This window comes from Cheilinus undulatus, linkage group 4 (genome assembly GCF_018320785.1).
Source record: "Cheilinus undulatus linkage group 4, ASM1832078v1, whole genome shotgun sequence".
NCBI lineage: Eukaryota > Metazoa > Chordata > Actinopteri > Labriformes > Labridae > Cheilinus > Cheilinus undulatus.
In genome coordinates this window covers 19,218,384-19,244,217 of record NC_054868.1, presented here as the reverse complement: position 1 = coordinate 19,244,217, position 25,834 = coordinate 19,218,384, and the positions used below count along the sequence as shown (strand labels likewise).

The following is a 25,834-nucleotide window of genomic DNA, read 5'->3' as shown; positions in this document are numbered from 1 at the left end:
ACACAGTTCAAAACAAAGTGACTCATTCCTTGTGTTCACTGAGTAGTATCACTCTGTTCTTTCCAGAGACCCACTGGCACAGTATGATGATGTTCACTCAGATGCCCTCCCTGGTCCTGCTTTGAGGTTCTGTGGTCTGCTTGCCCGTTGGACAGGAAACTCTCCCATTAAGCAGGTACAGAACAGCCTGTACACTATGAGGTGGTCACAGCAAATGGTTGACACAATGATGGACCAAATGTAAGACTCCACATGAGTGTTGTGAAAGATTTTGTTCAATCCAGGTCAGTTGCAAAAAAATATATGTAACATTCAAGGTCTGATGTGGCAGGCAAAAGGAAGAGGTTAAATTACTCAAAATGTCACAAAGACCAACAAGAAGACTGTTGGAACAAGGTAACACAGCAGAATGCGCAAAAAACTGGCAACATCAGGAAGGGCATAGAGGGATTAAATTCACAAATAATCTGGGTGAGGTTGGGGTCAGAGACAAGGCAGGACGCAGGGAACAGAAATAAGGGTCACTATAAACAATGAATGGATAAATGAAAACAGAACATGACCTTGACAAAAATGGCCAATAGTGCCAAAAACACCAACTCTTAAATATAATCACTAACTAAGGCCAGGATCATATTAGACACAGGAATTTATTCAGTTACCTCCTTATGATAACAGCAGTTTCCAAAAATCTCTCCCTATCAGCAGGGACTAGGGCTCCAGTAAACTTTTTGTATCTAAGTATTCTATTGATTCTTCTGGCGATTAATCGAGCACTCTAATAAAAAATATTGTATTTTTTTAATCACTCACTTTTGCTTTCTCAGGAAAAGTAGTACTAGACAAATGAGAAAAGAAGCTGGGCCCCTAAAATAAACTACTTCTACATTAAAAAATGGTATTTACAAGTTCTCTTCAGAAAAAATATTCTACAAAGTACAACAAAGTTCTGATGACAATTTACATTTCTTACAGTTACAAGGAAAGGAAGTTAAATAATTACATTAGATTATGCCATATTTGGGGTTTGGGATCCTCTCCCAGGAAATTTTTGGTGCTTAAACTTTATTTCTTCTATTGTAGTTTATTTCTATTTTCCAATTTGTTATTAAAGTAAAGGGACACTTAATCATTTTGAAATCCTCTATTTTATGCATAAATCTAATCTTTCACGTTATAGCAAGAATAAAGCTCCATCATTCACACAGTGGTCTGATGATGTCTGAAAAGTGAACCTTTAGATAACAGGAATATAGTCTATTTTTTTCAAAGGTTGTTCACTTTCATTTTTGCACATTTTTTGTTTGTGAGTTCATCCACCATAAAAATCTAACCTTTTAAGACCATCCACTGACCTGGAGAATACATTTTAACTGATAAAGCTTCTTCTGTGACCTGTTGAATCCTGACTGTATGATAATGAACTTCAGCCTATTTAGTCTCTCTATCCATCACTGTCTGTGGCAATAGCGTGTTTCTATTTAATCGGTGTCAATTTATTTTCAGTATAAGTTTTATTAAATTATTCAGGATGCTGAATATGCTGCAATCAAGATGTCAGTGTGCTGAATTTTAAATAATTTATGATTAAATGTATGCGCACGCGGAAGAGAGAGAGAGCGAGAGAGAGGGAAAGCATCAAAAAAGGACTTGAATTGTGACGCCAGATGGGGTTCTGTGAAATCGTGGGGTTAATCAGAGACGTGTATGAAATTCCCTGAAGTCTGCAGACACAGACTGAGCGCTGTCTCACACCAGAAAGTCATGCAAGCAGCGCGTAAATTTAGCGATCTGCATAGGTTCACCAGTGCAGGCGAAGCCACAGGCAGTGGATGAGTAAAAACATCACTGCATCAGCTTTTCTTCTCTCGTGATTTTAAGCCTCGTATCATGCATGTTGCGTTATAGTAACAGCGAAACGAGTGCACTGTGCCACACAAATAGCCGTCCATGCGAAACACAGCATGGCGTGATGTCCAAGCCTACTGCATGGGCATATATGGATACATGAGTGATTTAAGCGAAGCTTCGAGGCAGATAATTGTCTTCAAGGAATTTTTTGAATGGAATCACTTGGATAATTTGAGGAATCATCTTAGCCCTAGCAGGGACACACAAACGTTGGATATTTGTTCCTCTGCCTTTTCCCCTAATCTCTTAACCCTTCTGCAATATTGTCTACCTGATAGATCTGATAGATGCCTTGTGCCTCTGAAACTTGACATGAATATTTTCCTAGATCTAGTGAAGCCAGTGACTTGCGTGAAATGACGTCCAGGCAAGATTTCCTCTCTTACATGTGGCATTTATGTCTGCAGTGTAAAAGCTGTCAATTCTTTTATCCCTGACGTAGTGGCATTCATCTGATGAGTGTCAGTTCCACAGCAGACTATACCTAAAATGTCATGGTTTTAACTCATGCTCACCTCAGTGCTATAAGCCCAAAATGAACACAAATTAAAGAGTTTTCCTCACAATCAGTGGGAATCAAATTTGGTGCTATAACACCATCTTGATGTAGATTAGGGTTCCAGGTAGTGAGGATATATAACCATGGAGTGGCTTTATACTCAGTGCCAATCAGAAGCTCAAGTTGAAATATTTGATCTACACTGATTTTTTAGTGTTAGCTTTTTTCAACTGATTGTTATCCTCCCCATCTGCACAGACTGGCAAGGGAAAAGTAGTACCAAACCTTGATGTAAAATATTATTCTTATGCTAAAATCAGTTTTGAAATAAGTAGGGGGAAAAGTAAACTAGCTCACATAAAAAGCTATGGGATGATCATGTGTTATGTGTTAACAGGATGTGTGATATGTCAGCTCAGAAGGACAACTATTTTTTACTTTTAGGTAAATGTAAATAAAATGTCAAGTTGTCATGTTATGTTTAAATTTAATACCAAGAAAAAAGAAAATTCTGTTTTTGACAAGAAAGAAAGAATGTTGTGAGAACAAGATTTTTTTTTCAGCAGTCTAAAACAGATATAACAGGTGGAATTATGACCACTTCTGTTAAAAATGACCATAATTTAGTTTTCTACCAGAAAAGTATTGGCGGTTGTAGCAATAAGGACTCAGATTAATGAGAAGTATTGATAAAGGTGTCATTACCAATGAATATTAACAATACCCATCCCTAGTAATCAGTGTGGATAATTTCCACCTCTGCCAATATTTTATCTGTATACAACTATGCCTGCTGAGATGTGACTAATCAATACAGCTTTAAGTACAAATTCACTACAACAAGAAACCAGTACACTTAACATTGTGAAAATCAAAACTCTTATGCTTCCACATTTATCTATAGGATCTGTCAGTACAGTTTATTTTCCTCCTGAAAAAGGAAACACTGTGACTGAAAGCCAATATTTTCTACAGATTTCATCTTGCTGCTTCACAAAAGCCGTCTGTCCAGGATTTCATTGTTTTTTCCTGAATAAAATGCCGAACTTGGCAGCAGCCTTTTGAAAAAGGCAAAACTACAAAGTCCACTGGCTGAGTGAAGTGTCTGTTACAGTCAGTTTCTCTGTCAGGATACAGAAGAGAATGTGTGGAAAAACTCAAATAGATTGCAATAAAAAAGGTTTTGCACAAATAATCTTTACATGATTTATTAGATGTGCATAGTTCTAGTAGTTTCCTAGTACAAAGAGTGAAAGATTTAAACTGGAAATAAATATATAAAGAGGCTAATCTGAAATTAACAAATACTGAGTAAACAAAGTGGTTGGAGTGCAATAAAATGAAATGTAAATGTACAAATAAAAATATAAGCAGAAGTAAAGGAAGTAGACTGGGTTGAAAAAAGATGTATTAATTCAAAATTTGCAGAGTTATATCACAGACTGCTGAGTAGTCATCAGAATGACTCCATGACTGCTAAGTGACTATCAGAGTAACTCAATGACTGCTGAGTGGTCATTAGATAAACTCTGTGACTGCTGAGTGGTCATTAGAGTAACTCTGTGACTGCTGAGTGGTCATCAGAGTAACTCTGTGACTGCTGAGTGGTCACTCAGCAGTAACTCTGTGACTGCTTAGTGGTCATCAGAGTAACTCTGTGACTGCTGAGTGATCATCAGAGTAACTCTGTGACTGCTGAGTGGTCATTAGAGTAACTCCGTGACTGCTGAATGGTCATCAGAGTAACTCTGTGACTGCTGAGTGGTCAACGGGATGACCCTAATCCAAACATTAGGTTCAGGGTTATGCTGGTAAAAAAAAAAAAAAACTCTGATTGGTGGAAAGTTTGAAACAGTTTCTGATCAGCATCGCTCCTCTTTGCCGGGTATCAGGAAATAGCCAAGGGGACTGCAAATCATTTTCTACTTGGATCAAAAATGTACAAAAAGCAGAATCGGCTTTATTAGCAAAGTATGCTTACACAACAAGGAATTTGACTCTGGTTAGGTTTGCTCTTTAAGAATGGGAATAAAAATAAATAGATTAAACTGAAGAAGTATGAAAACTGAGATTTGAATATGTAAACGCTCTTGTTGTTGTTTTAACTAGGATATACAAGTCCATGAGGATTAATGGTATGGTTGCAAGGTGTGCAAGAGATGCAAGGATGTTGGATAAACTTGATCAAAAAAAATAAACTGTGCATTGATGTTGCATATTTACATGACTTAGTTAAGATACTTTAGGATAATTTACACTACTTTTGCAAATGTACAGTGAGTTTCTATCTTGGTGACATAAAGTAGTAAAGAGAGAGTGTATGATATTTTAACATTAAAGAGGGCCAAAGTGCTCATGAGATGAAAGTTCTTTAAAATAAAAGATTTTCTGATACTTTGTGATTGTTAAGCATTCATCAGAGAGACAGCCTGGGCAAAGAAACTGTTCCTGTGTCAGGCTGTTGAGCACGCTCACTAAAACGGTGTGGGGATTGGCTGGATTTATGTGCTTAATCAAAGCATCCAAATTATCCAGACTGACTGAAACAGACGTTAAAGTTGTATAAACACTTCTTTTACTCACTGTAACAGAGAACAGCAGGGTTTTGGTTAAAGAAGTAGTTGTACCACAGCTGTACTTACAAACCTGTGCTGATGACAGTTACAATGTTGTAAACTAACGATGCTATATGCTGTATTCTTTGACACTTTTGACACTTTTGGCATGTGTTTCTTGAATTTCCCCCCTCCTCACCTCGAAACATGAAATGACCAGGGAGAAGTAGGCATCAGTGAGACCATACTTTTTGAAGCTCTAACAGGAGAAAGAGCTTTTACCCACCTGGAGCTGCACAATGTGGGCAGCACAGCCATCTTCTACAGCTGGCAGCAGCTTCCCATACCACGCTACTTCCCTCACCTGATAAAACAAAGAAAGGGTCCACACTTCTACTTCAACTCCTCCTCTGGTACAAACAAACAAACACCATCAGACACCTGTTCCTGCGGTCTTGCGTCACAAACTGTTTGCTCCTGTGTCAGCACATCTTTCTGGGTCTCTCAACCAGAACATAACTCACTTTCCTGCTTTCCATATACACCCCCTTCCCCCCTTCACAGGTGTGATCCTTCCAGGTGATACAAAGAAGGTGGAGTTTATCTTTAAGTCAGCTAAGCCAGGCATCATTAACGAGCTGTGGCAGTTCAGGACCCACCCTTTGTTGCTGGAGGGAGCCTCCATACAGGTCACATTGACAGGAATGGCTCTGAACCGGGACACAACTGCAGAAAAGAGACGTTTCCTAGAGGTGCTGTACAGTCAACGGTGTTTGAAAACAAGGCAGAAAATGCATGAAACATGAAGCTGTACTTCTTTTTGCATGTGTGTTTTGAAAGCAGGAAAGGCTGGAAAAGAAAGTGACAATTAGGATGTGCCAATCCATAATCGATGAAATCATGCAGGGGATCAGCAGCCCAGAGAGACCCAGCTCTCCTGCAGAGCTCTACTTCACTGAAGAGCAAAAGTTTTTAAGCAAAAATCCCAAGGTAACCCCTTCATTGTTCAGTTACATTCTCAGAGCATCTCATGGTAATGTCATTCACACACTAAATTTCAAGTGCAGCAGAGACACTTAGGCTTTTTTAACCCTTGGCACCCCAAGCCAGTTCTTACAGTTTTTTAACCGCCTGTATTCAATGCAATAATGCCTGTAGAACCTCAACCCTTTTGAGCACAATCAACTTACAGACATATTCAGGACAACTGGGACTATCCAGAATATGTGTGTTGCAAGGATCTCAGATGAATGTTTTAAAAGTTATACGACCAGAAACACCAAATAAAAGAACAAAATGGAAATTAAATCTCACTAAACTTTAAACAAATCACACCCAAATTAACAGGGAAGAAGACTTTTCACATCCGCATTTGGTTCCTACAGGCCTTGTCTATTAGGAGAAAAAGTAACTTTCTGAGAACCACACTACAGAAACTATCACCATGACTTTCACTGATTTATCTCTATAAAACTAATTCACATTTTGAGCATATGAGATATTCAAAAGTGTAAAATGTGCATGATTCCCATTTTAAGAGTTCAAATGTCCTTCTTCAAAATTTGGACCATAGAGGACTATTTGTATTACATGATTCCCTGCTACCACCCAAAAAAAATAGAAGAAGAAATGAAAGCATCATGTGGGGTTCTGAGGATTAAGGAACTTCTGATTTGAGTCTGTTCTGGCAAAGCTTTATGTCTTATCACTTTGTTGATCTTTTCTTGCCAAAAAAGAAAGGGGTTGTTTTTGGAAAAGAAATATTGTCTTTATGTACATCCCACTTTTTTCATGGAAACACAACACTTATTATTAGGGCTGTTAAAGGATTAGTATTTTTAATTATGATCGATCTTGGAAATTCTTTTATCGTGATTATTCACATCCTTTTTTTAAAATCACATTTTAAACTCACCATATTTGTAATTCCAAACTGTTTTTGCATCATTTTGAGTTTTTCTGTCTTCATCTAAGTGTAATTGACTTCCTGTTTGGACACAGCCTGTCTGTGAGGTTTTTAAACTGAAATGAGACATTAATGAGCAGTGCTGGACTTATTTCAAATTAGAGAGACACTGCAGTAGCTTAACCAAGGTGTGTTGAAAGGGAAAATAAGGCTTCCAATAATTTAAGAAATATTAGTGCACTCATTGTAGAACTTGATTAATTATGATTAATGCAGTCAATCTTGACAGCCCTACTTATAATGAATATGTGCTAATGTAAAACTGTTTCTTGTGTGTTAATCCATAAAGTGAACTAACTTCAGTGTAAACCACTTTGTTTGTTTGTGATGAAGCCTTCTGGTTAGGGGGCTTCTCACAAAGCACTCTAGCAGTGCTTGGAATATTAAGTCAGTTAACGCTGTCACTTTCATAAGCTTTTCTCCTTTGATATGTGATATGTATCCATGTAACCAAGAATATTACAGTCAACTAAAACTAACAAAATAATGAAATGTAGAAATTATTTTAGGAGACTGACACTAAAAATGCAAACAAGGCTAAAACTGTACTGTGTTCTTACAAAACTAAGATTAAAAAAATGAGAGACAAAATATCCTCAGTTTTTGACATACTGACTTGCACGTTTTTTGTGATTTGTCTCAGGCACAGTGATTTCCATTTTTGATGAGCATGTTAATTGCAAAAGTTAAAAATGGGATATTATACAATATTCTTCAACTTTTTAGATAACTTTTGGGGACCTAGGACACTGACTTATGGACTTATGCAAGAGTGGCATCAAGTTGAGTGAATAGCATATATTTACATATTCAACACGAGATCTCCAATAATCTGATAAACTTATACCTCTAACATTAAAGTTAATATGGACCATTCAACCCCTTTCTCTAGCCACCCAAGCCTGGTTTGATATGATTGTTCAAGACTGCACACAATATTCTTTTAGGTCTTGAGCTGTATTCATATATCAAATTCAAATAGAATAAAAGAGTAAAGTAGCCTATTTGATAACTTTTTTTATTTTTTTATTTTATAATGTTTACTTTTTCTGGATTTTTATTCTCGTCATTTATAGGTATCCCATATTACTGAAAACAAAACCTTTTTCTGTTTTTTTTTTTTGTTTTCAAAAATACAAAGCAAGACAATGACGTCAACAGATCACATGACATACATTTAAAGGCGAGGAAAGGAGGGGGGTGTTCAAACTCACACTGGTACAGTTTATCTGAATTATTATTATTCTCTTTCATACACAAATATGCCTGCATAATTAGGATCAGTCATATTTTTATTCCATGATTTTAATCTACCCCTGATAGTAGTCCGCAAGGCATCTAGTTGACTATTGCCACAGAGACCTAAGGCCACACTCTCCCTTGATTCAAGTCTAAAAAGTCCAGTTATGTATGTTACAGCAGTCCAGTTTCCAATTTTTCCAGTTTTCAAGTATTTTCCTCTTTGCAGAAAAGAAAGCTAAAGCAACAATACATTGTGTAGTCTTTAGTTGTGTAATGTCAAACATATTTCCAAGTGTGCACACGTCAGGACATTAACGTATACAAACATCCATTGATATTGTGTCACATTGGACCTGTGTATTATCTTTATTTGGGTAATTTTACATTTCACACAGTGTTTTCACATTAACAGCAGCCTTATTCCAATAATCTAGTGTGTTAAGACACAAAATTTTATTTTACAGGGATTTTTAGTCATGATACATCTATGCTCTCCATATATCTGTTTTTTTTTTTTGCTTTGACCTGTTCCTGGACCAAATGACTTGCTGTCCTTTTGTTTTTTCATTACAAGCTCATGCTAGCACGTGAACAGATAATACATCATAACTGCTATTATCTTAAATCAGTAACTGTGCTACAAAGGATTATGGCTTTACTTATGTTATATGGAGGCTAATTAAATTGTGTTTTAAAATAGAACATGTTGCTACCCTGCAATTTAGATTCAAGAAGGATTTTTCCTTACAAAGCCACATCTGCCATCACCAAATAGAAAATGATAACAGCTGTCAGGAGACACTCATTACATTGTGCATTTTCCTTTTTTATAACCTCAAAGGCAAGAGAGACTGAATCATGATTGCCGACGGAGTATAACCTCATCCTGTTGTCTGTTCACGTGGGTTTAAGGTCACGTTAATAATTCTCACAGAAAAGACTGCTTGATTCTTGGTTTTAGTTGCAGTTTCTTGATGACACGGTGGAGGACCTGAACAAATTGTGGCAAGAAGTGAATCCAGGACAAACTTGGGATCTCTCTGTTGATACACTCCGACAGGTAAAGACATTATGTGGTGTTAAAGTGAGTGATTACGCTCTAAGACGGCAGATGTAGATGTAAAATCAGCAGTTTGATCCATATAACCACTCCGTTTGGGTTCACCCTTCTGTTCAAATTTTACATCATGATGATTCATTAAAGACGTGAAATATACATATAGTATATATAATATATAGATGAGACTCCAGACAAATGGATTTCCCTTTGGGGATAAATAAAGTTATTGTATTGTATGCATCCATTAATCTGATTCTCTGCTACAGGCTGTGCTGGCTCATCCAGATCTGGTAAAGAATCTGGACCAGTTTAATTCTCTGGTTCTGCAGCTTTGTGAACCCTCTGTTCCAAAATACAAAAGTTCATCAGCAGCTGCAGTAGGGTGAGACATGCACAGGCATGAGTCATACAGCATCTCCATTACAGCTTCTTGTCTGTGTCATACACCCACCCCCAACATCCGAAGTGTAGATACTGACAAGTTTTTGTGGTGTGTGCTGCCCCCTGCAGGCGGCAGCTGTGGAGGAAACTGCTGGACAGGACAGATGATGAGGCCGGGAGGCTGAGAAACCTGCTGTGCCTTCCACCAAATGACACATGGAGCCAGGAAACAGAGGAATCCCTCACCTCTAATACTGGTCAGACTCACAGTAATCACTCAAACAAAGTTTTATGAAGAAATACTAAATTCATGTTGTGTGTTATTGCAATACAGATATGGCTGACAACAAAGATGAAACTGATGAAAATAAGGAGAGAGCAGCTGCTAAAGAGGAGAGGAGTTGGATGAGGTCCGAAGTTAAAAATGACAGTAAAAGAGAGAGCGAACCAGCTACAATGGAAAAAGTGGAGGTGAGAGGGCAAAAGGTGTTTCTGTTGATGCATCATTTCATCATTGATACTGTACATCTAAAAGTAACAAAATTAGTCTTGTGTTTGGTACTATGGGCTGCATCCCTTAACTACTTAATTTATCAGCAATATTATATTAGAGCATTGGTTCCCAACCTCAGGTCCGAGAGTCGCGAGGCTCTGTTTGCTTTGAGGTTGCCAAAATAACATTCAGTCATACTAACTAAAATTATGATAAAAAATTTATGAATAGTTCATGCATAGGTCTCTCGATAAGAAAACCTTTGTGTGGGGCTATTTTGTATAAATTTGAACAATGAAAACTTTTAAATTTGAGGTTAATTTTTTACATCCATGTATCACTTTTGGTTTGTGTTGGTCCTGGGGATCCTTAGCTCCATTACAAGTAAGGGGGGCTCATAGAAAAAAGGTTGGGAGCCACTGTTATGGAGCCCAGTTTGTGTCGTGCCCCATTCAATAAAGAGTTGGAGTTAAATGTAAATAAAAAAGAATGAGATGAAGAGAAAATCCTAAACCCTGAATTCATAGAAATAGAACAAAGAAAACATACTGGATGTCAAAAATGAAAACCATTACTACTTGAAGAAAAGGATATGCCCATTTTGAATTTGAAACCATCAACACATTCAAAAAAATTGGGTTAGGGTTATTTTAGCACTGTGAAGCATCCCCTCATATCATGACACTCTGAAAGTTTGAAAATTTGAGTCTCGGAATTTTAAAAGTGAAAAAATCTTGCTTGGAGTAGAATTTCTGAGGCTCACCAATCTGGGATCTCCTTTGTTGTGTTTTACATTTCAATGCTGTGCCAAGTAATTTAAATGAGTTACATGTCAGGACTGCAGACAGAACAGTTTAGCACAGGACTGTTTAACTTAAGAGCCATGCTGTGGTAATATAACCTTGCAAAGCTGATGGATACGCCAGTTTCCTTGTTTTTCACTGGCGAATCCATCTCGCAAAGCTCCCATCTGAACCATTTGGGCCCGGTTAGAAAGTGACAGGACCAATCAGCGATGAGGGGCAGTACTTTCAGGCGCAGCAGAGTCGTGACGTAAACAAGCAGCAGCAAGAGCTGGTGCAGTTATGGAGGAAGAGATTAGCATGGATGCTGCTAAAGCGCCAGTTTTATCAGAACTTGACAACATTTCTTTGTTAAAAGAAGAAAAGAGAACAGCAGTGAGTTGTTTTCTTTTCAAAAATGACAAAAGTTGAGCACTTACATGTCTATAGTCACTATGTTTCGCGCTATTCCTGAGTAGCTGCGCACGTGCAGCTTGATAGCGGCTACGTCACATGTTTTGTTGCTCTGATTGGCCCGTAGAGATGTGACAGACAGAGCGTTCACCCAGTCATACTCCAAATTTTTTTCAAAGCCTCTGCCTTTTCTCAAACATTTCCTATTGAAGCTTTCCCAGATGCATGTGTAAAACATATCCATCTGGCATGTCAGGTTAGTGGTAATACATAATACATAATACTTAGTTTTGATTTAGTTTCAGTTAACTTAAATGATTTTTGAATTTTAGTTTTAGCTATGTAGTTAGTTTTGGTTAACTATAATAACCTTGGTCATAACCTCAAATAAAAATCATTTCAGAATGAAAGAGAGCGTTTTTTATGCATGCTCCCTCTTTAGTTTCCCCTTTTACTTGTTTTGTAAATGTTGTTGTTCTCAAATATTTGACAACATTTACGTGTTGGGGTCATGTGACAGAAGTTTTCAGTAATTCTAATTCACTTGAATGACAAAATTAGCATGTTTCTTGTTACAGAGTACTCTAACAGATGACTTTATAACACATTACCTCCCACATGCTAACCTGAAGCCATTTTAACAAAATACACTATGTGTTGTCCTACCAGAGTTTTAAGTATTTCACAACTTTTACAGTCTTTTGTTTCAACAGTCCTAACTGTTTGTGAAATTGTTTGTATTATTATATCCAGATTGGGCATATACTTCTCCAGAAACACTACATTTCTCAGTTTCAACATCTGAAGCTTGTCATTTTGCTATTTTCAATAAAAAATGAATCCTCACATTTTGGTTTTATTAGGACTACCATGTCTTAACTTTCCCAACTATTATCTCACAGTCTGTGTTAGACCAGCAATTCTGCAGTCTGACTTCATGTGAAAAGCTAATACCCAGAGGCAGTGTTTTCTTACCCAAAGATATAATTTGAGAAGCTGAGCATAACAGTAATAGTCACTTCTTTCCAGCAGTGTTGGCTGGTCAGGGGAGATAATGAGCAAAAACTGTTCATTTTAATGCAAATTGTTGTTTTCTTGCACCCATTCCCCTCATTATACCCATTATACTTTTGCATCACCCTGGTCACAGTTGGGAATTAAAGAATCCTAGGAGCTCACGAGCAGAGGGACTGAGGGCCTAAATAAGCTGTGTTGGTCAAATATGGATGAGATGCTGAGCCTTGTTGGCTCAGTTTGTCATGTCATCCACTGTGACCCAGGTGTGAAACTGGCTCAGGACCCGTTTCCTTTCTCTTCTAATTGTTCACGTTGTCATTTTCAGTCATCAAAGGACAGAAAAAGATGTACTATTAAATTTAGAAGTATATCAGCATCCTGGTCCCGTCCGTATGACAGGACTGAGTGATATTTTCCTCAGTGTGGCGGCTGAGTCATGGGGAAGGTACAGCTTATTACTCACAGGACACCATGGTAACAGAACACTGCATGAAAGTCCTCTCAAATTGTGTGCCCAGGGTATGAATTATTAGCACCTGGACCAGTCTAAGCCATCTGTGTTACACACATACACAGCTACTCACACAAACAGCCAAATCTTGACTCAAATAGTCAAAACAAAACACCATCAAATACCTGGCATATTCTACCACATGAAGTAGAGACGTGTTGATCAGTAATTCACTCATAACCTTTTCCCAATTTGTTCTCACTTAATCTGTTTTTTTTTCCCTATGTTCAGGACAGCAGAAAGAAGAAGACAAGAAGGGATGAAGTAAAGAAACGTTCCAGAGAAAAACCAGAGAAGGAGTTGCCCATGACTGAGAGTGTCATTCAGCAACCTCCTGAGGATGCTGAGCAAAATGAAGGTCCAAAGATAATGGAAATCTACACAAGACTCCTGCACAGAAAGGTCAGTCTTTAGTAATATTTCAGTTATGTTTTATTTAATGTAAACTTCCTGTACTGAGTCTACAGACTCTAGGTATGTTCCACATCACATACTTCTGTACTACATACTTAGGGGCAGATCCACTGAAGCAGTAGTTTTCAGTGAGTCACTGAGAGAAGGTTGCCAGATGCCTTAAAAAACTAATATTTTTTAAATGATTTCAAATTGTATATTTTAAACAATTATTATGTAAATATATTCAGAAAAATAGGTAAAGATTAAATAAAAAGACAGTGATTATGTGAGATTTATGATGAAATCAAAGAAAAGGTTTAAAAAATCTTAAAAAAAAAAAAAAAAAAAAGTAAGTCTGCACACATGCCTGCCCACAGCTTTGGCTGGGCCCTTAACAAATCCAATTCTGAAATGTCTGTCAATTTTCAACCACCTTCAGGTACAGTGGTGGTCCTCAGTCTCTGGCACCTTTATTTTGGGGGTTGTGTGCTGAAAATTTGAGAACCCCTGTACTAAATAATAGAGCTTTTTTGCATGTCTTTTTGCTGTAAAGATGGCAAAAAACAAAGATTGCATGGGGAAATGCATGCTGACTCCGCACAAAATGCATGCAAACCGCTTGGCTGAGCAAACCGTGCCCTGTCCTATTAACATGTATGGAAATAAGGAGTAGGAGGAGGAGTATTCAACATTCTGTGCAAAATTGCTTCTCTTACATGCAAATCAACTTCATTAAGAGTAGCACCTAATCCACAAAAGGCCAACGCTAACTGCCATGGACACTCAAAATGGTGCAATTTAACACCAAATGACAGCAGGTATTGAAATAGACAATTTTTTCTCTACTCATCTTGCTTCTCCCTTCTCCTCTTCCCTTTCTCTTTGAAATTTTTTTTCTCTGTCTCACTCTGTCATTTTGATGTTGTGATCTAAGTGCGAAGCCACTGATGTGGCACTCAACCTGTGGTAAAACATGTGCTAAATGTGCTCAGCAGCAGGCAGGTTTGCAGCTGCATTCTATTAGTGTAACTTCTTTAGTGGATAAGTTGCAAAACAGGAGCTATTTCCAGTTGCAAATCTCACGCTGAAGTCGCCGCTATTTGGGGGATGCAAAAAATCTTGGTGGATCTTCCCCTTAATATTTTAAGTACATTAGTGCGCAAAGTGCATCTACTAGTACACGCGGAAGAATGTGAAAAGGGAGTACACCACTACATTCAAAATAGCCTAAGAACTGAGTGTGGAACAATGGACACTTCCTACTCTTAATGAACGCCTTGTTGGTGATGTGGTGGGTCTGTTACAAATTGGTACCAATCGCATGCTAGCTAACAGTAGCATCAGCTATCTAGCTCATGTTCTACTAGCAACAGCAGCACATTTCAGGCATTTACGTCATGGCGTGCATTCAGTTTATGTGTGATGTACTGCCCTCTTTACTGTAGAAGATTCTTCTGTATTAGATGTCTGGTCAGATTTTTGACACGTTGTAAATAATCAGCAGCTAATATTAGCTCCGGTAAGTTAGTGGTGAATGTTAAATCTGCTCTTCTTTGTCTGTTAATTTCATAATGATCTTTACACGCTGAAGCAGAGGAGGTATGAGACACTGGCAAATACTAAAGGCCCATTTTTAGGTGAACTAAATAAGCAAGACAGCCTTTGATGCCTATGTTTATAACACAGGGAGGCTATCCTTTTCTTGATGGATTACTTGAAAGGGCATAAAGCAAGAGTATACTACTCACCTCTCAAGGCACAACTACACCACTGTGTGTATCCCACTGAAGTACACTGCAGCCAAGTATATTAGTAAAAGTATGTGAATTGGACCACACTCTTCACAGAGCATGCAAAGAGAACCCACACTCCCTGTAAACAAGGTTTGTAAAGTGCATATTAGGTATTACATTCCCACTTCATTTCCCTGACAGTTCATGCTCTGTGGTCTCTTGTTTTAATTTTTCACAAATAGCACAAAAAGAAAATCTGTTTTTGAAAAGTGCCTACTACATACTACTGTTCAAAGTAGTATGCTGTACAGAAGTTCAGAAAGTATTCAGACCCCCTTTGTTTTTTACATTTTATGTTTCAGCCTGATGTTGCAGTCTTTAAATTATTATTTTTTCTTTAATCTACACTCAGTGCCCCATAATGACAAATTGAAAACAGAATTTTATTTGATTTTTTTGCAAATTTATTAAAAAGAAAAAATGGAAATAACACTGACATTAGTATTCCGACCCTTTACACAGTACTTATTTGAAGCACCTTTGGCAGCAATTGCAGCCTCAGATCTTCTTTAATATAAACAGCAAGCTTTGCACACCTAAATTTGGGGATTTTCAGCCATTCCTCTTTGCAAATCCTCTGAACCTCAGTCAGGTTGAATGGGGGCCAATGGGGGACCACCATTTTCAGGTCTTTAGAGATGTTCAGTAGGGTTCAAGTCAGGGCTCTGGCTGGGCCACTCAGGGACATTCACAGAGTTGTCCCTGAGCCTTTCCTCTGTTGTCTTGGCTGTGTGCGTAGGGTCATTGTCATGTTGGAAGGTGTGGTTTATATGCAAACCACAGTCTGTATACTAAAATTGACTGAGTAAAAGACACCTGGGAGTGAATCCAAAATGTTATGAGCTTCCCCTATTGACTGGTAATGATATAGAGCATAAAACCTGTCTCCTCCATGTTAACACATGGTACATGGGTCAAATTATAAAGTTTAACTACACAGAATGTTTTTTTAACCATAAGAGTTATTTTAATGCAAAACAGAGTGTGTAGTATCACGTTTGATAGCTCTATGGATAAATGTGGTTTCATACATTGGTCTCAACCGGATGAGCAGAGAAGAGGAGGAAAGACTAGAGAAAATGTAACAAATACTACCAAATAGTACTCCAACCTTCCATAAAACTTAGCATCTGCTCCATACTGATCTTTTCTATGGTTTTGATGTGAAGGATGAGGGAAATGTCAGAAACTATCTGAAGGATATTTTGATGTTACTTTTTTTGTGTACAGTGAAAGGAGACCACTAGGTGTTTTGTCTGTATTGATGAATTATGTAAACATACTTGGCACAAACTCAAATCTGATCTGATTTTGATGTCTGACTTAGTTTAGAGGAAGTCATTTATAGTTTGTTAAATACTAATGAACATCTGATGTTAATAAAAGACACGTCTAGTTGTTGTATGGGAATGATTGAAACTTTTGTGTTTTGGAGCTTGATCCATTCAAATCAGCGTCTTTTGCTTTATTTCTTTGACAAAAGTCTGTTTACCATAACATTTTTTCATTGATAACAATACATTCTCATATGCTTTGAGCTCTAATTACATCAATGTGTGTGTTTTTTTTTTATCTGGCAGGTTTATGCTCTGATTGAAGAACTGATTGACAACCTGTGTGCAGAGATAGATGAGCAAAATGCTTTAACATGCAGGCACTGATTACGCACAGCTCAATGCAATAATTACTGATTACATGGGATCTGTTACCTTACGTTAAATCAATAAAAAATATTTTATTCTGCATTGGTTTTGAAATTCACTGTCCCATTCATTCTTTCACATTCACCCCAGCGGCTCTCCGTTAAGAGGAGTGAAAGTCACAAATATGAAATGATCTGTGGTGTTTTAATTTGTATTCGTTGATTTATTTTGGTTAACTTCCGGTTTCCGGAGTCTCGTGCTGGCTGCTAACTTTACTCTGCTCTCCCTGAGGCATCCACCCCTCCCCCCCGGTGCTGTGGAGAGTCCACACCTGCAGCGAATCACTCATTTGACGGACACTACTTAAGATCGGCTGCAGCTCTCTACAGTGCCAGAGTCTTGCAGACCTTACCTCACGGTAACTCCAGCTCCAGGCTCACTCTCTCTCGAGATCTTCAGAGAAGTTTCCTGTGTTCTTTGATGATTGTTATCAGTGATTTCCAGTGCTTGCATTTTTGTGAACTTTCCTCTAACGTGCCTCTCCTCTTCTTCCAGTGCCTCCAGCCCAGATCACCGCAGCCAGCATCAGCTCACTCTCTCACTCACCTGGACTCTTGGAATCCCCCCTCCCTTGTTCACTTACCTGCACAATAAAACTGTTTAAACCTGCTCCTCCGTTTCCGCATTCTGGGTCCACCTACACTACCGAACATAACAGAAGACTCAGGCCAGAAATGGATTCAGCGGACTCGGACACTCTCAAAACTGCAATAACCCACCAAGGACAACGCCTCGGACAGCACGAAAAACATGCTCAAATGTATATTGCAATCCCTCCAGACCCTCAGCACTCAAGTCTCTAGTATCTCTGAACAATTACTCTCCACCAATCAACCTCACCACCATTCACCAGAGCCTCCACCTGTTAGCAATCAGCCACCCAGTGTAGATCCTTCACCTTCTCCTCCCCACCCCCACTTTAGAGAACCTCAGGTTCCCCATCCAGATTTCTTCTCTGGAGAAATAGGCAATGCTAAGGATTTCTTATTACGTTGTTCTTTAATTTTTGATCAGCAACCCTTGAGCTACCCCACTGACAGGGCCAAGATAGCCTTTGTTATTAACTTGTTGTGCGGGAAGGCTTCCCGCTGGGCCACTTCAGTTTGGAATAGTGAATCCCCTGTGTTAGCTTCTTTTTCTGAGTTTTCCAGTGAGTTATGTCGAGTTTTCGATCACCCCCTCCAGGGTCAGGAGGCTTCGAAACGCTTATTTTCCCTTTCCCAGGGCTCTAGATCCGTTGCAGATTTCTCTGTTGAATTTAGGATTGTGGCATCTGAGAGTAGGTGGGGGGAAACCGAACTTAAGGGTATTTTTCTTAGAAGCCTTTCGGAAGAACTCAAAGATGAGTTAGCCTCCAGGGACGAGCCAGATTCTTTAGAGGAACTTATTTCATTAGCCATCAGGATAGACAACCGCTTGAGGGAGAGACAGAGAGAGAAGAGCCAGCATCGGGCTTCCAAATCACGTCCTGTAGCCCCCTCTTCAGGTCAGTCAGCTCCCCTGTCCCCCTTTAGACCGAGACCTCCTGCAGACTCTCTTCCTCCTTCTTTAGATGAACCCATGCAACTAGGCCGAGCCAGATTGACCGCCAGTGAACGCCAGCGAAGGTTTAACCTTAGGTTGTGTGTATATTGTGGTCAGGCGGGCCACTTCCTAGCTAACTGTCCCCTGACGCCAAAAGACAGGGCTCACCCGTGAACGAGGGCACTCGGGTGAGCCAGACAACCTCCTCCTCTAGCCCTCCCCTGCGTATCACCGTTTCCTCCAGTGTCCTCTGGGGGCGCGATTCCGTCCCCATCCAAGCGCTCATTGACTCCGGTGCTGATGATAGTTTTATTCAGGACAGCCTAGCCCAACAACTCCAGCTCCCCCTAGAACCTTTACCTGCGCCCAAGAATGTCACTGCCTTAGATGGCAGACTCATTGCTAAAGTCACTCATCGGACCGTTCCCATAACTCTACTCATCTCCGGTAACCATCGCGAAAAGATCCAACTCTTTGTTATTCCATTACCCCATGCCCCCATAGTCTTAGGTCTCCTTTGGCTTCACTTACACAACCCCCAAATCAATTGGCAAACCGCTTCCATAACCAACTGGAGCATCCATTGTCACTCCCACTGTTTACGCTCTGCTAATCCCTCTGTCAGTCGGGTCCCGGTCGCTCCCACTCCTCCGGACCTCTCCAACGTTCCCCCAGAGTATCATGACCTTGCTCTAGTCTTTAGCAAAGAGCTAGCCGTGTCCCTTCCTCCTCACCATCCTTATGACTGTGCGATAGATTTACTCCCCGGCGCACCCCTGCCTAGTAGCCGCCTGTATAACCTCTCCGCCCCAGAGAAAGCCGCCATGGAGACTTATATTCACGATTCGCTAGCCACAGGTCTCATTCGCCCCTCCTCATCTCCTCTAGGGGCAGGATTCTTTTTTGTTAAAAAGAAAGATTCCACGCTCCGCCCCTGCATTGACTTTAGAGGTCTCAACGACATCACTGTCAAGAATAAGTATTCCCTTCCCCTGATCGACCCATCTTTCGAGCCTCTCTGTTCTGCCCAGGTCTTTTCCAAATTAGATCTGAGAAACGCTTATCATTTGATCAGGATCAAAGAGGGGGACGAATGGAAGACTGCGTTCAAGACCCCGTTAGGCCATTTCGAGTACCTTGTTATGCCATTCGGGCTCACTAACGCCCCCGCTGTTTTCCAGGCTCTCATCAACGATGTTCTTAGGGACATGCTTAACAGATTCGTTTTTGTGTATCTCGATGACATACTCATCTTTTCTCGCTCGCTCCAGGAGCATAAACAGCATGTCCGTCTCGTCCTCCAGAGACTCCTAGAAAATAAACTGTTTGTCAAACCAGAGAAATGCGAGTTTCACACTCACTCAGTGAGCTTTTTGGGTTTCGTTATAGCTCAGGGCCAGTTACAACCAGACCCTGCCAAAATAAAGGCAGTCACTGAGTGGCCCACTCCCTCGAACCGCAAAGAACTCCAGCGATTCCTTGGTTTTGCTAATTTTTACAGGAGGTTTATCAGAGATTATAGTAGGGTGGCTGCTCCCCTCACCAGACTCACATCCCCCAGCTCCCCCTATCGGTGGTCTCCTGAGGCGGCTGAAGCCTTCTCCCGGCTTAAGACTCTGTTTACTTCAGCTCCTGTCCTGAGACACCCAGACTCCTCCCTCCAATTCGTGGTGGAGGCAGACACCTCAGAGTCTGGAGCAGGAGCAGTACTCTCCCAAAGGGACCCCAAGACCCGGAGACTTCACCCTTGTGCCTTCTTCTCACGTCGTCTGTCCCCCTCAGAGAGTAATTACGACGTTGGTAATAGAGAGTTGCTGGCTGTGGTATGGGCTCTTCAGGAGTGGAGGCACTGGCTGGAGGGCACTCAACTTCCCTTCATCATCTGGACTGATCACAAGAACCTCGCCTACTTACGTACAGCACGCAGACTCAACCCCCGTCAGGCCCGGTGGGCTCTGTTCCTCAGCAGATTCAACTTCACCCTATCCTACAGACCAGGTTCCCGGAACATCAAACCCAACGCCCTTTCCTGCATTGACTCCCTTCCTCGGGATGATGTGGAGCCAGACCTGATCCTCCCTCCCTCATGCATAGTCGGAGCCGCCACCTGGGACATTATTCAGACCGTCAAAGACGCCCAGAAGCTCCAACCTGATCCTGGTACCGGACCCCCCGGTCGGCTCTTTGTTCCTGATTCTGCTCGCTCAGCAGTGCTCCAGTGGGCCCATGAATCCAAACTCACCTGTCATCCCGGTTTTCAAAGAACCCTCAGCTTCTTGCAGCAAAGCTTCTGGTGGCCTAACATGAACAAAGACACTCGAGAATTCGTGGCTGCATGTTCCATCTGCGCCCGAGGGAAAGCATCTCACCAACCTCCTGCTGGGTTACTGCGCCCTCTGTCTACCCCTGGTCATCCCTGGTCCCACATCGCCCTGGACTTCGTCACTGGTCTACCGCCCTCTGATGGCAACACGGTTATCCTCACCATTGTTGATCGTTTCTCCAAGGGTGTCCACTACGTCCCTCTTCCCAAACTCCCCACCGCCCTTGAGACAGCTCGCCTGCTGGTTCTCCACGTCCTCAGGCTCCATGGGCTCCCCAGCGACATTGTGTCAGACCGCGGACCTCAGTTTATTTCACGTGTCTGGAAGGAGTTTTGTAATGAGCTTGGCTGTCAGCCTGTCCTCTGGATACCATCCGCAGAGCAATGGGCAAACTGAAAGAGCCAATCAAAGTCTGGAAGCTGCTCTACGCTGCGTCGCCGCCCATCACCCCAACTCCTGGAGCTCTCATCTCCCCTGGGTAGAATATGCCCACAACTCCCTCACCTGCTCCGCCACCGGTATGTCGCCCTTTATGTGCTGTTTTGGGTATCAGCCCCCCCCTGTTGCCGGAGCAGGAAGTCTCCGTGTCTGTGCCCTCAGTGCAGCAACACCTGCAGCGCATAAAGGAGGTCTGGAGAACGGCTAAGGCTGCGCTCTCGCGCACAGCGGAGCGCAACAAAAGATTGGCGGATGCGCACCGCGTCCCCGCCCCTGATTACCGCCCTGGCCAGAAGGTCTGGTTATCTTCTAGAGATTTACCCCTCGAGACCGAATCCAGGAAGTTAAGTCCTCGCTACGTGGGTCCATTCGAGATCACCAAGATCATCAACCCCTCAGCGGTGCAGCTCAAACTCCCGGAATCTATGAAGATTCGTCCCACTTTCCACGTGTCCTTGCTTAAACCTGTGTCCTCCAGTGATCTGAGCCCTCTGGCCGTCGCCCCTCCACCCCCCCGGATCATCGATGACCACCCGGCCTTTACCGTCTCGAAGATCCTGGACGTCCGACCACGGGGTCGCGGATTCCAGTTTTTGGTCGATTGGGAGGGGTATGGCCCTGAAGAACGCTCCTGGATCTCCCGAAAATTGATCCTGGATGAGGATCTTCTACGGGAGTTTTACAGACAGCATCCTGACAAGCCTGGTAGGATGCCAGGAGGCGTCCGTTGAGAGGGGGGTACTGTGGTGTTTTAATTTGTATTCATTGATTTATTTTGGTTAACTTCGGGTTTCCGGAGTCTCGTGCTGGCTGCTAACTTTACTCTGCTCTCCCTGAGGCATCCACCCCTCCCCCCCGGTGCTGTGGAGAGTCCACACCTGCAGCGAATCACTCATTTGACGGACACTACTTAAGATCGGCTGCAGCTCTCTACAGCACCTGAGTCTTGCAGACCTTACCTCACGGTAACTCCAGCTCCAGGCTCACTCTCTCTCGAGATCTTCAGAGAAGTTTCCTGTGTTCTTTGATGATTGTTATCAGTGATTTCCAGTGCTTGCATTTTTGTGAACTTTCCTCTAACGTGCCTCTCCTCTTCTTCCAGTGCCTCCAGCCCAGATCACCGCAGCCAGCACCAGCTCACTCTCTCACTCACCTGGACTCTTGGAATCCCCCCTCCCTTGTTCACTTACCTGTACAATAAAACTGTTTAAACCTGCTCCTCCGTTTCCGCATTCTGGGTCCACCTACACTACCGAACATAACATGATCAAAGAAAAGGTGATCAAACTTGTTAAGTAAGAAAATGAAAGGATAAATATGTGTTTGAATTAAAACTGAAGTGAAAAATTCTGAATTGATTTGAGTAATTTGAGGTTGATCTGATTAAAACTGTTGCAATTTGCTGAAAATATTGGAAAATTTAATCTTTTTTTATTATTTATTAATTATTTATCATTAAGAGAGCAAACATTTTCATCATTGTTTAAGTCCCTGTAAAGTGAAATCTAAATGTTGTGTCTTAACACACTAGATATGTTGGATTATGGTTTCTTTAAACATGTGAAAACGCTGAGATCTGTGTGTGACTGGATTTTTGTTTTAGACCGTTAGAAAGTTGTTCACTTCTCTCCTGGCTTGGTTTTGGTTTACTTGAGGAGAACGTGCTCTGTTTTTGTTCATCGTGTACATCGGTACATTTCTCAAATCTATCAGCCATGGTGGCCCCTGGGTCATTAATGGTACTTGATGTCCCCTTTAAGGTTAAAAGTAACAAAAAACGATAATAAAAATATAGGTGATGAAAATATATTTGATTCAACTTATTAAACATCAAAACTGGATGTGAGATTTAATGATCTCTTTTAATTATTTCCAGAGGTGTGCAGTCAGGGGCATCAAGACTAGCACTGTTATCCCTGTTAAAAAATGAAAATATTTTCTTTTTATTTTCATAATCAAAAAGTTATTCTGAAATGTCTTTGAAACCACTTGTTCAGTATGCAACTCTATTCAGAAAATGGATGTTATGTTGGCCTACGCCCTAAACACATCACTGCTCCTCTCCTCTGCCGTGGCCAGTTGCATTGCGAGCCCTGAACTGAAGTTGGGCGTTACTATTGGGGTTACAACGTTGAGTGACAGTGCCATCAGCCAATCCAATTTGATGTGTTATTGACATTGCCCTAGGACAAACAGTGTTTCTTGTGTTGGCCTGGTGTTGCCGTTCATATGAGCAGAGATGATTGGGCCATGGGCAGGTGCAGCATGATGACGCATTGTTAGCCAGCTCTTATGGGAATAATTACCAGCAAGCGTTGATTCAGTTACAGACCTGCTTTGGGTGCAAGGTTGAAAAAGGGAGATTAGCTAAACTTAATTTCAGCTCACCAAAGCCAGGTGGACCTGTCTGCTCTCCGGTACAAGCCCAAGCACACGTCCAGGCATTATGAATGTCGTTCATTTAAAGATCACATATTATGCAAAATACACTTTTTCAGGCTTTTCTGACAAAGATATGTGCCCCTGGCCTGTCCACAATCCCCCAAGAACCAGAAAAATGAATTCTCTTCCCCACCTCTCACCACCTGTCAGAAAATGTGTGCTGAAACAAGTTGTTCTCAGATTTTCCCCTTATGATGTCATATGGGGAGTACGCACCCCAGGTTTGGTTGGCCCTCCCCACTTGGAACAAAGTTCTGCCCTGAGAGGAGGATCAGGAGGGCCACATTCATTACGCCACATCCATTTCCTGAGAGGGGCGGAGTCAGACAGCTCTATGACATTTAAAGCTACAGACACAGAAACAGCTCCTTCTGAGCAGGGCTGAAACAGAGGGGTTTTAAGAATGCAAAAATCCTATACTAGAGTGTTTTTTCAGCAACAGACTTCACAGGCATGTTTTGGGGACCTCTGAGATCAATGTAAATGTCTTAAAGGGGTAAAATATGTGACCTTTAAAATTAATCGTCGTAGTTAGAGCGATTCTTCAGGGAGGATCACAGGATGGATTTTATCTACAAGTAATGGGTGAGTAATGTTTTTTCCCCCTGGATAAGATTGGCTTTGCTTAAATATGCTTTTGTTGTTGCTTTTAGGTAAACTCTCGTACGCTCACACCAACATGCATGAATAAGCACACACACACTCACTCTCTCTGTTATAAACATTAAAAGGTCAATGAGAGGGAAATATTGTGGTCATGTGTTGGGGGAGGGGTACTGCTGGCGCTGACTGATACCCCAGCACGCCACTGTTTGTAACATGTTTTTGTTACTTTTACATTTATCTTTTATGTTTAACTTTTTTGCTTCAAGTTTTATTGTTTACAGCAGGCATTTTTTGCTACATACATCTTTAACCCCCTAAGACCCTATGGCACATAGGGGGACATTACATTCTAGTAATAACTTCTATTAGAATTTTTGAGATAACCGTCTGAAACATCCACTGAAGATTAAGTAATTCTTTTGAAATACTGGTTATTTTAGTATATTTTTAGAGTTTCTTCAGAATTAAATTTTTGAATATCAATATGGAAAATTAGGAGGGTTTTTTTTACTTTATTTTTTTCATTTCAGAAATTTTATTGGGCAGCAGGTGTCCTTTGAAATTTCTATAATTCTGTGGAAATTTCAGGAATTTTGATCAGAAAACTGGGAAACTTTCTGTCATTTTCATGGAATTTTGATGAATACATTTGTACATTTTAGGGAATTATTTTGGGGCATTCTTTTTATTTAGGTTTTGGCACACAGTTAACAAAAAATTCCCCAATTGTAACAAAAATGTGTGATGGGGGAATTTTTTTTTGTTTGTTTTTTCAGGAATTCACATGGGAATTTGGGGATTTTTTTTTTTTTTGGATTAAAATTAAGGTTTTATGAAAAAACTTCACAGAAAATTTTCTGAAATATTTGAAGAAATTTTGGGGTACTTTTTATAAGAAACTTTAGACATATGTTGTGGAATTTTACCAGAAATTTTGGGTAGTTTCGTTAAATTTAAGGGGAATTTGTGGACATTATTGATGGTCAAAATTAATTCCTGTTCATGAACAAGGATGAGCTAAACTTTTCAGGTCTTGATGATCCCTAATAAGTGGGGAAACTAAAAATGCATTCCAAACAAATGGGTCTCAGAAGGTTAAAAAAGATAAAAAAAAAAAAAACTAAACTCTTAAAACTAATGTCTGAACTGCAAAGCCTTAGAGGAGGAGAGTGACCGAGGAGCTGACTATTTAATCACTAATTTACCTTTTGGGAATTTTGAATATATGGAACTGTTTGTACTGTTAATGATGAACGATGATTTTTTCATTCATCATTTAATTGCCACTTTTCATCAAATTGCAACATAAGTCAACCTCGAATTACTAAAAATCAATTCGCACTTTATGCTTTTCTTTAACTTCATTTATAAGAGTATTTTTCACGAGTTTCCATCACCTCCACCTTTATTTTTGGGGTATTTTTCTTTAACTCTTCATAAACAGTAGCGCTGACTCTGCAAACGAGGCGCCCCCGGTCCCTGCCTCCCCTTTCACGCTCCCTGTTGTGATGCTGTGTGTGCTGAGCGTGCGTGGACTGCCGGTGCCGTATGCGTGTATGAGAGAGGGAGTGAGTGAGCCGTGTGCTGTGGCTTATCCTTGTCCTATGCGGATTTCAGCTCTGACTGCCTGCCGAAGCGGCTCGCAGCATCAGCAGTAGGCCGGCCTTTAGTCGCTGACATCCTCATTTAAGGCTTCCTTTATAAACAAAAATGCCTCACTATACGTTTCCTGTGTGACGTTAGCCGGGTTGAGGCGCGTGAGGGGCTCCTAGTGGTG

The 25,834-nt window shown here is 40.8% G+C and overlaps 1 protein-coding gene across 1 annotated transcript in view; it reads left to right on the top strand.

Moving 5' to 3' along the window:
* Positions 1 to 16,681, top strand: part of LOC121508861 (mycbp associated protein) — a 33,788-nt gene extending 17,107 nt beyond the window's left edge. Inside the window, exons 8-17 of the mRNA XM_041785975.1 lie at positions 67 to 175; positions 5,186 to 5,378; positions 5,530 to 5,717; positions 5,809 to 5,955; positions 9,135 to 9,233; positions 9,500 to 9,615; positions 9,744 to 9,871; positions 9,949 to 10,085; positions 13,063 to 13,233; positions 16,601 to 16,681. Of these exons, the coding sequence (XP_041641909.1) occupies positions 67 to 175; positions 5,186 to 5,378; positions 5,530 to 5,717; positions 5,809 to 5,955; positions 9,135 to 9,233; positions 9,500 to 9,615; positions 9,744 to 9,871; positions 9,949 to 10,085; positions 13,063 to 13,233; positions 16,601 to 16,681 (1,369 nt within the window). The remainder of the gene's footprint in view (positions 1 to 66; positions 176 to 5,185; positions 5,379 to 5,529; positions 5,718 to 5,808; positions 5,956 to 9,134; positions 9,234 to 9,499; positions 9,616 to 9,743; positions 9,872 to 9,948; positions 10,086 to 13,062; positions 13,234 to 16,600) is intronic.
* Positions 16,682 to 25,834: the final 9,153 nt, after the last annotated feature.